This window comes from Muntiacus reevesi, chromosome 16 (assembly GCF_963930625.1).
Source record: "Muntiacus reevesi chromosome 16, mMunRee1.1, whole genome shotgun sequence".
NCBI lineage: Eukaryota > Metazoa > Chordata > Mammalia > Artiodactyla > Cervidae > Muntiacus > Muntiacus reevesi.
In genome coordinates, this window is record NC_089264.1 from 38,216,762 (window position 1) to 38,227,591 (window position 10,830).

The 10,830-nt window shown below is 43.7% G+C and overlaps 1 protein-coding gene across 2 annotated transcripts in view; it reads left to right on the forward strand.

Moving 5' to 3' along the window:
• The window catches only part of SLIT2 (slit guidance ligand 2), a 387,270-nt gene extending 377,342 nt beyond the window's left edge, over positions 1–9,928 (forward strand). For both annotated transcript variants that reach the window (XM_065907114.1, XM_065907115.1), the window contains 3 exons: positions 5,922–6,213; positions 6,427–6,638; positions 8,158–9,928. In XM_065907114.1, the coding sequence (XP_065763186.1) occupies positions 5,922–6,213; positions 6,427–6,638; positions 8,158–8,399 (746 nt within the window). In that variant the 3' untranslated portion in view covers positions 8,400–9,928. The remainder of the gene's footprint in view (positions 1–5,921; positions 6,214–6,426; positions 6,639–8,157) is intronic.
• The last annotated feature ends 902 nt before the right edge of the window (positions 9,929–10,830 follow it).

Here is a 10,830-nt window from a genome sequence, read left to right on the forward strand (position 1 = left end):
TGAATGAGTGAACAAATTAAGTTCACAAATTGTACTGGGGCAATGAGAAGTACTTTTGTTGAGCTCAGACCTTAAGGGGAATGATAAAGAGATAAGGTTGAAAAGGTGGTTTAGGGCTTGAAAAGACAGAGTGAAGATTATTTTTAAGCAACAAGAAGGCAGATGAGCAAATAGGTGGGGGATGGACAGAGATCTGAAGGAGCACAGAGAAAAAGAACCGCAGTAGAGAAACCTTGACTTTTGCGTAAATCTGGAGGAGTAGATATAACCTGGAGATAGAATTTCAAGTTTCAAGCAAATGAGCAAGAAAGCATATAATGGTGAATTGAGTTTCATCAAATTAAATTACATTGAACTGAGATAAATTGACTGATAAAATCAACTCATTTTGCAGATAAATAAGCCAAAGTTCCTGAATGGTTCATTGTAACCAATTTCTTCACCATGACAGGTACTTTCAACTTTACATCAATTATTTTCACAAGAACAACCTTGGGATGCTACATAACTTTACCAATCCCTCAAAGCCTTCCCTAAAAGCAGGTTTGAAAATTTTCTGTAATTCCAGAGCACTTCTGATTTTAATAATTTTAGCAGTAGACAATCTGAACACTCCTATAGAATTTCAATTTTTTTAAAAGCAGTTAAAAGTCTTTGGTACAATGCTGTAAAGATTTATTGAGCACCTGCCATAAGCTGATAACTAAGTTAATAGATGCATAAATAATAAAAAACTGAAAAGGAACATCCCTTCTGTACCCAGGGGAGTGGAAAAGACAGGCACATCCTCATGAAACCACAATGCATTGTAATAAAAGTATCTTATATAAAGTCTGAGCAGCAAGATGACTGATCTGTTTGCTTCATGGGAATCACACTATGGGATTCATTAACAGGCAAGAGCCTCCATTGTTGCTACAATGAATAGCAGTTGAAAGTCACTGATGTTACCTGTGGTTGGAGAGGAAAGAAATTATATTTGCTGAGCAACTGCTGTGTTCTCAGCACAATGCTTCTTTTACAGTCTTACCCCCAGAGACTGTAGGAAGTCGGTATGATTTTTTGTTTTATAATCCCTAAGGGATTATCTCAGGGATTCCGTAGAACGTGTCCAAGTTCACAAAGCTATGAAGCTATGATAGAGACCTCGTTTGAGTTCAGGTCTGTCTGCACCCAAAGCCACCTGCAATGACATTCACTTTTTAACTTCTTAGCAGAAAAGTAAACAGTCTAACTTCTGTGGCTTTTTGTTTGTTTCTGAACTTGTCCTTCACCTGATTTTTTTTTTTTACACTTTCAATAGCAATCCTTTCACTGAATCTTCTAAGACCCCTTTAGAATGTGGTTAAAAAAATAAATAAGTGTGGAATGAGAGTGCTTGGGCCAGAAGCCTGGTGGTGCAGTGATTAGGATTGTGCTTCCAATGCAGAGGGTATGGATTCAACCCCTGGTTGAGAACTAAGATCCCACATGCCACGTGGCATGGCCAGTAAGTAAGTAATGAAGGCAGAGCACCAAAGAACTGATGCTTTCAAACTGTGGTGCTGGAGAAGACTCTTGAGAGTCCTTTGGACAGCAAGGAGATCAAATTAGTCAATCTTAAAGAAAATCAACACTGAATATTCATTGGTAGGACTGATGCTGAAGCTGAAGCTTCAATACTCTGGCCACCTGATGTGAAGAGCCGACTCACTGCAAAAAGACCCTGATGCTGAGAAAGACTGAGGGCAGGAGGAGAAGGAGGAGGCAGAGGATGAGATGGTCGGAGGCATCACTGACTCAATGGACATGAGTTTGAGCAAACTCCAGGAGATAGTGAAGGACAGGGAAGCCTGGCGTGCTGCCGTTTGTGGGGTCACAAAGAGTCGGACATCACTTAGTGACTAAACAACAAAGAAAGTAAATAAATAGAATTCCATGTTTTTAAAAAAGAACATTTTTCAAAAAGGGGGAAAGAAGAGTTTTAAGTCAGCACTACCAGTCCTTCTAAGGATAGAGGGCCTGGAAGAATGCAGACAGTGCCTCTGTCCTCACAAGCCTGAAGAAAACCACTTTCCACCAGCCTCATTGCCAGACAGCACACTGGGCTCATTTCCTTTCCTCTCAGAGACGAGTCTCAGGGTAATTCACATTTAAAAAATATAATACAGTCCTAAGACCACAGTACTGAATTCTTTATGATGAAGGCAGGAGAAGCTGAATTAGCAAAGGAGAGAAAGGTAGACAACCTCTGCAAAGAGGAACACTCCTCAGAGAGGCTAGCCTGAAGGTGATACATTCTATGCTATAAACCTCTCCAAGAGTATTTTCTAGCAAAACAGGGAGGCAGCTTTCCCCACCCTTGGGTTTTCAGCTACCCAATGATATAAGCTTTCCGTAAAACAAAACAATGTAATCCTCATGTTTTTGTGTATCAAAGTCCAGCCAGAACACATATTAGTGTGGTGTTAGTTGCCTTGTTGTGTCCCACGCTTTGCGCCCTCATAGACTGTAGCCCGCAGGCTCCCCTGTCCATGGGATTCTCTGGGCAAGAATACTGGAGTGGATTGCCATTCCCTTCTCCAGGGGATCTTCCTGACCCAGGGATCAAATCCCGGTGTCCTGCATTGCAGGCAAGCTGTTTACTGTTTGAACTACAGGAAAGACCTGTATTAACGGGATTTTTTTTTTTTTAAGACCCACACATAGAGGCACCCTCCGCACAAATCCTCTCCTAGTGTCCCCATTGGACAGTGTTGACAAAACCTCAGTGTTGACCCTTGGTCCCTTTATTGTCACTCTGAATCATGTAGGGCTTGTTAAGGCTAAAAGGTATCTACTAAAGTGACTGTTGTTTATCAACAGTAAATCCAAGCTATGGTCCATGGCATAGAGGAAAGGCTGAAGGAAAAATCCCTAGACCTTACTTTTGTTTTTATCAGTTAAAACTTAGTTCTCTGGTCAGAAGTCTACCAAGCACCTGAAAACGTTGAGTTATGATAGTTCTTGACTTTATGATATCCTACCGAAAGTAACTATATGTGTGATATATCAACATTTTCATTTACAAATTACTACAATCAAAACTAGACCTGTGTCATTGTTAACTTTGGGAATAGAAGGAACACATTTACTAATTGCTTCTCCCTGCCATGGAACTTCATGCGTCTGTATTTTAGTCTTTACACACACATATATGCATGTTGTGTGAACTCTTGAAATAGTTTTGGGAGAAGTTCTTTTTTAACTTCTGAAGAAAGGATCATAAATGTACAGATATTAGAGTCCACATGTTTTTGCAGAATGAATATGATTCCATTAGAAGAACTTACCCCCCTTAGGCTTCCCTGGAGGCTCAGTGGAATTCACCTGCCGTGTAGGAAACAGATTCAATCCTTGGTCAGGAAAGATCCCACATTCCACGGAGCAACTAAGCCCATACACCACAACTATTGAGCCTGTGCTCCAGAGCCTGGGAAATGCTACCCCTGAGCCCATGTGCCACAACTGCCGAGGCCTGCGTGCCCCAGAGCCCATGTGCCGCAGCAAGAGAAGCCACGGCCATGAGAAATCTACATGCTGCAGCTAGAGAGGAGTCCCAGCTCACCATCACTAGAGAAAAGCCCACACAGCAAAGAAGACTCAGCATGTGGAAAACTAAATAAATAATGTTTCAGAGCCTCTTCAAAGAGAAGAAGAGGAAGAACTTACCCCCAAACAAGAAATTTACAGTTACTCGTGCTCTCCTGGAAATGGAACATTATGTCCTTCTGACCCCATTCTAGGAAGCAATCCCGTTACCGGGGCCAGACAGGCAGACTAAAGACCTAAACTCACGACTTTCAATCCACAACACCTAATTCAGTACCTGGTGAAGTGTGACCAGGCCCATTTGCATCAGATTCACCTGAGCTATATGTTTACGTTTCTGTGCCCACCCCTTCCTTCTGGGTCAGAATCTCAGGTGGGGAAAGAAGGGGGCCTGGGAAGCCTCCTTCTGAACAGCGCCCCCTCTGGTGGGTCTTAGGTATTTCTGCATCCGTGGGCATTACAGATGAGAAAGCTGAGCCCCAGAGGAGAGGAAATGACTGGCCCGAATGCACACAGTCCAAAAATACAGACTTTGATCTCTAGCCTAGTGGTTTTGTATAAGCTACTGTCTGACTTTGGTACCTGCTAGACCTCGAATGGGTCTCCTTGGAATGGGAGAAAAGATGCTACCACACGGCAGGGCCCAGAGAGTACTGTGGTTCTTGGGCTTTAGAACCAACAGACCTTCTAGAGAGTGAGAGCCATGGTCTTTCCCAGCGTCAGCCCCCCAGCCATTAGCTCAGAGTCGAGTGCAGGGGAGAATGTCAGCTGCTCTGAAGACCTTGGCTCCATCCCCTCCCCTACTGCTTCACGTAGGATCCCATTCAGGAACTATTTCAGGGTCTGGCTTAGGTCATGGAAAGATTCCTCAGCTTTACCAAATGAGGGTTACCAGATGACTGTCACTAGTGGAATATACATGTGTGTGTATGTGTGTATGTATATATTTATGCGTGTGTATATATTTGTATGTGTGTGTGTATGTATATCCCCTGGAGAGGGACATGGCAACCCACTCCAGCATTCTTGCCTGGGGAAATCCCATGGACAGAGAAGACTGGCAGGCTACAGTCCATGGGGTCGCAAAGAGTCAGACACGACTGAAGCAAGTTAGCACACTACACATATATATGTGTGTGTGTGTGGTGTGTGTATAGATATAGATGGGGCTTCCCTGGTAGCTCAGCTGGTAAAGAATCCGCCTGCATTGCAGGAGACCCCAGTTCGATTCCTGGGTTGGGGAGAGCCCCTGGAGAAAGGCTAGGCTACTCACTCCAATATTCTTGCCTGGAGAATCCCATGGACAGAGGAGACTGATGGACTGCAGTCCATGGGGTCACAAAGAGTCAGACACAACTGAGCGACTAAGCACATATACACACACACACATACACACACACATACACACACACACGATTGCAAATTCTGGTTTTGGAAGAATTCTTTTATAGCCCCAATTTCTTGGAATATGAATGTTTCACCCAATTAGCAAGGGAAAAATTAAGATGTTAATGAGGTGCTATCCTGATCGGAAGCAGGGTGAGTTCTTCCGGCAATGACATCCGTGGCTGAGCTTGGGACGTTGCCAGTGTTGTGCTGGACTAGTTGCCAGCTTGAAGTTTGTCAGGACTGGGGCAAATGGTCCTTGTGAACCTCAGCGCTCATCCTCTGAAAATCAATGGGCTGAACTATGGCCTGAGGTTAGGGAAGTTGGTCTTATCAGCCTAATTCTAGCCTAGTCTTACTAGTGACATTGAGCATGTCCTCTGAGGTCTCTGGGCCCTGGGGTTGGTCAGGGAATAAAAACTGCTTTGTGAAACCCTAGGCTTCAGGGGTGTGTGTCCAAGTTGGGAGTTGGGTGTGGAGGTAAAGGAGCAGTAATCCCTCTCCCATTCTCAAACTTACTTTTAAGTACAGTGACCCGAATTTAGATTTTATAGATATTTGCCTCTATATAAGGTTTTTAAAAACAAAATGTTAAAAATTATAAATGGACCACCAGTGAACCTAGGGTCTTTATTCTAGTTGTGCATTAGAATTGCCTGGAGCAGCTTCCAAAAAATAAAAACAAAGAAACATACATCCCTTCTCCCTCCCCCACTCCACCCAGGTAATCTGATCAAATCAGTCTGGGCTGAGGTCCCAGCATCAGTATTTCTTCAAAGATCCAGTGTGATTCTGATGTGCAGCCTGGTTGAGAACCACAGGACAGGATGCTTGTTCTGTTTGGTTCTCCGAAAGAAGAGTCGCACAGACTGCTCCCATCCCACTGGAAGAGCTAAGAGGGTCCGGGTGGCCCCTGGCTGAGGAACCCCAGGGAACCTGACTTCTGACTCGGTGTCCCTCCCCAGGCATGCCCGGGAAGAACAACGTGGCCGCAGCTCTGCGCCAGGCCCCTGGGCAGAATGGCACCAGCTTCCACGGTTGCATCCGGAACCTTTACATCAACAGCGAACTTCAGGACTTCCGGAAGGTGCCCATGCAGACTGGCATCCTGCCCGGCTGTGAACCATGCCACAAGAAGGTGTGTGCCCACGGCACATGCCAGGCAAGCAGCCAGGCCGGCTTCACCTGCGAGTGCGAGGAAGGATGGACAGGGCCCCTCTGCGATCAGAGGACCAATGACCCCTGTCTCGGAAATAAGTGAGTTTGGGCTGCTTGGGAGTTAAACCCACACGCTCCAACCCTGAAACCCATACCCTAGAAAAGAAAGAAGGAAAGGGGGAGGGGATAGAGGGGAGAGAAAGAAGTCGGTCCATTAGCACTGTCTCGCTTACATTCCCTCCATCACCCTCCCTCCGTTCCTCTCCTCTCTGCCTAACGCGTTTCCATCCCTGCATCCCTCCTCCTCTGCAGATGTGTCCACGGCACCTGCCTGCCCATCAATGCGTTCTCCTACAGCTGCAAGTGCCTAGAGGGCCATGGGGGTGTCCTCTGTGATGAAGAGGAGGATCTGTTCAACCCATGCCAGGCGATCAAGTGCAAGCATGGGAAATGCAGGCTTTCGGGACTGGGGCAGCCCTACTGTGAATGCAGCAGTGGATACACCGGGGATAGCTGTGATCGAGGTAAGTCGAGCCAGCTGGGCCCCTCCGTCTCTCTTGGCAGAGCAAGAGGGGCCGTCATCTTTGAAAAGAGAGAAAGGGAGACACACAGAGAGGAGAGTGACTTGAGAAATGCCAGCTCTTTGCACTATTTGTAGTTGCTGTTGTTGATTTACTTTCTAGCGTAAGGCAGGCACAGATATGGAAGGTACTAAACCTCCATGGTGGGCTCCCCTGTGGCTCAGCTGGTAAAGAATCCGCCTGCAATGCAGGAGACTTGGTTTGATCCCTGGGTTGGGAAGACCCCCTGGAGAAGGGAAAGGCTACCCACTCCAGTATTCTGGCCTGAAGAATTCCATGGACTGTATAGCCCATGGGGTCGCAAAGAGTCGGACACGACTGAGTGACTTTCACTTTCACTGTCAGAATTTTACACGGCCTTCACATGTCTTCCCACGTCATGATTTGCTATGAAAATGCTCCTTTTTCTGTTATGCAGGAGCTCATTCCCTTCATTCCTTCTTACCTTTGGGCTTACCAATGGCTCAGATGGTAAAAAATCTGCCTGCAAGCCTGGAGATCCAGGTTTGATCCCTGGGTCAGGAGGATCATCTGGAGAAGGAAATGGCAACCCACTCCAATATTCTTGCCTGGAGAATCCCATGAACAGAGAAGCCTGGCGGGCTATAGTCCACGGGGTCGCAAAGAGTTGGGACATGACTGAGCAACTAGCATTTTCACTTTTCTTACCTTCATCTGCTGTTCTCATCTGTATAGATCACTCATTCATCTTCTGGCACAGAAAAGAAGATGCTAATAATTTTGCTCTAGCTTTAGGACAAAATCACCTTTGACCTTAGAATCAACTGATTTAAGAGAGCAAATTATGCAGGAGAGAGGGATGGAAATGGGCTGACATTTCAACCCACGTACTTCTTTCTCCTGTGTCTGCATGATCAGGATGTGCTTCACCTCTAGCTGGCAGAGATTTTGTTGTGTGGATATGGGGGATGAGATGAAAGGAACGTGCCCGTGGAGGCTTCTAGCAGATGGCTCTTTTTGAACTAGTTTGTATTCGGGTGATTTATGAAGTTAGTGGAATGTTACTTGTATTAAGTAACAGATTGAATGGTATTAAACTCTAGGTCTAATAAATTAAATTGCACACTCTCTGAAACGGTGCCCTGTGGTAAACAAAACCAGCTGTTAGTAGTATAAAAACAGAAGATGTATATTTTTGCTATATAAAAGAGAAGATTTAGGAATCCAATTTTCTTGTTGGTCCAAAAGCATAGTATTTTTATAGTCCATGTATAGAGTATTCACTTGCTCAGAATAAACGCCAAGAAGAAGTCTTCTGCAAAGAACAGAGCAGACTGTGCCACCAGCCTATAATACCAAATTTGAGCAAAACGCTGAAAATAGCCCTTACAAACCGGAAGCCAAAGCAGCATCTCCCTAATTGAGCAGTAGATTCATAGCCACTTCGCACAAGTTAACAGCAAAGGCCCTTACACTGCCTGTGCTTTTTGTTCTTTTCTAGAAGTCTCTTGTCGAGGGGAACGGATAAGAGATTATTACCAAAAGCAGCAGGGCTACGCTGCTTGCCAGACGACCAAGAAGGTGTCTCGGTTGGAGTGCAGAGGGGGCTGTGCAGGTGGGCAGTGCTGCGGACCTCTGAGGAGCAAGCGAAGGAAATACTCTTTCGAATGCACTGATGGGTCCTCGTTTGTGGACGAGGTGGAGAAGGTGGTAAAGTGTGGCTGCACCCGCTGCGCCTCCTAAACGCATCCCTAGCAGCTTTGGTCTTTGGAAAATGTTGTCTACTTCTTGACTGTGTTGGACTCATGAATGCTTCATAGTGGAAATATTTGAAATATATTGTAAAATACAGAACAGACTTATTTTTATTATGAGAATGAAGACTTTTTTTCTGCATTTAGAAAAAAAAAAGAAGAAATGCTTGAACTAAAGCTTCCCCGATGCGGAGAAGTATAAAGAATGACACCTGAAGGCATTAGAACAACAATGCGAACCATGATAACTTGGATTCAGCTTTTAATTTGCTGGAGATCAGCAGAAGCACATACCCAAGAGAGAGACAAGGTTCTCTCTGCTGATGAGAAGTTGCCCAGAGCATAATTCTCTGCGCCCTGGTTCTCATCTACATGGTTCACAAGGGAGGACTGACCAAGCACACGTGTGTGAGTGAGGGTGCAAGGCAGATGGATGGAATTCCAGAATTCACAGCCGGAATGAATGGATGCGAAATATTTTATGCAAAACATAAGGTATCCTGAAGACCAGGATTCCATTCATGAGAGGAGATGAGAGTGCTAAAGTAAATTTTATCTTCTTTTTAAACGTCAGCATGTTAGCAGGAGAAGCACACAAAAGTGTTTATCTACCGATTTCCAGTATTAATTTTTTGTAATATAAATGACAAAGGAGATGATAAAGAACCAATAGATTATTGATAAATAAATTAGTAATAATATGAATTTTTGTTTCTATGAGTTCTAAACAGCCCTATACAGTATTCGGTTTCAATGAGAAATATTTATTGTATCAAAGTACATTGTACTTAACATTTTAGGCCATCCTTTTGCTGTTTCTCGATGCTTTAATATATATTAATTTATAATTGTCCTGATATTTTTGTACATTTTTCAAACTTAAAAATCAGGATTCTTTTGTGGGTTTTTTTTTTTTTTGGCAATAGTACTAACATAGGGTGTTATCTTGGGATAAATGTGTGTTGATCTGTTTACCTTGACATCTGACCGCTGGTGTCACTGACCTACTGGCCTCATTCAGGACACCTGCAGAGGGTATGTAAAGTCTATGCGTGGGACAGTCACTGTACAGAAAGAAGCACCCCTCTGCAGCCTGTCCTCCCAGAACAGAAATGGTGTGTAGCAATCGACACTAGAAAAGTAGATCTTTTACAAATTAATATTTCCTTGACCTTTTTTTGCCCTTTTACCGGGGTTGGGGAGGGGAGAGAAAAGGCTGTAATGTCAAGAACTGTGATTTTTTTTTCACAAACAATAAAGCTCCTTTATAACTTTAATGTTCCCATGTTAACATGTTTGCTGCTAAATTACAATGTAGAATTAATAGAATTTATAGTGGACTGTGCTCTTCCTTCATTAAAATCCCAGGGTACCCTGTAAAGTTGCAGATGTTTCTTTCCAAAAACTTTTTTTTACAAAGAAAACTAGACGTACATGTATAATTCAGTGTGCTTTGTCTTTCTCCAGACTAATATCAGTTACACTACTGATGTATGTAAATTAAACAGATATTTACTTCATCTTCAGTTTGTTGGTTTTCTTAGAAACTGCATGCTATTTAGAGCTCCTCCTTAGGAGGGTCTTGATCAAGGTGATAACAAGAGAACAGGGAAGGAAACTAGTACCTCTTTGTTGCCAGAAATTAGTTTGAGATTAGTATACTGTCACATCTTGGGGTTTGGTGTGGCCACATGAAAGAGATGGAGGGCAGAACACATTCTTGGCTAATAAAAAAAATGTGCATATTCAATTCATTTCTTCCCCCCAGATATTATAAAATGAAATCTAACAAAACCAAAATGGGACTTTGTTTCTGTTGTTCTTTTCCCCTCAGTTAGAACCAAAATGGAAAGCTTTTGAAATGACAAAGAGAACCTTTCTCCACAGGTGCTTTCAGGCAAGGGTTGGTAATATCAATATATACCATCCAGAAGAGGGAAATAACACTGACTGAGTGGAATGTTAATCCTCACCCATCAAGAGTTCTTTGGTTCCCTGCAAGAAAACCTAGTCGTTTTATTTCTTTGGTCGAGCCATGCCACACACGGGGTCTTCTTTGCCTGACCAGGGATTGAACCTGCGCCCCTTGCACTGGAAGCATGGAGTCTTAACCCCTGGACCACCAGGGAAGTCCCCTGTAGGAAAATCATGTGTATGTGAGCTTGCATTGATGAGCGCATGCACACAGACACACACACACACACACACACACACACACACACACACATACTCTGCCTCTTTCACAGACACAAATGTCTAATTATTCACTATTCTTTAAAATGTCTGCATTTTAATTATATAAATATTATATAGTCCTTGTAAAACTTTTATAGTATTTATTCTCGCTGGTTGCTTGGTTGCTTCTTTTTGCAAAGATTTGTGTTATCTTAACAGTCATTGTGTTTTAAGGGCTTATTATA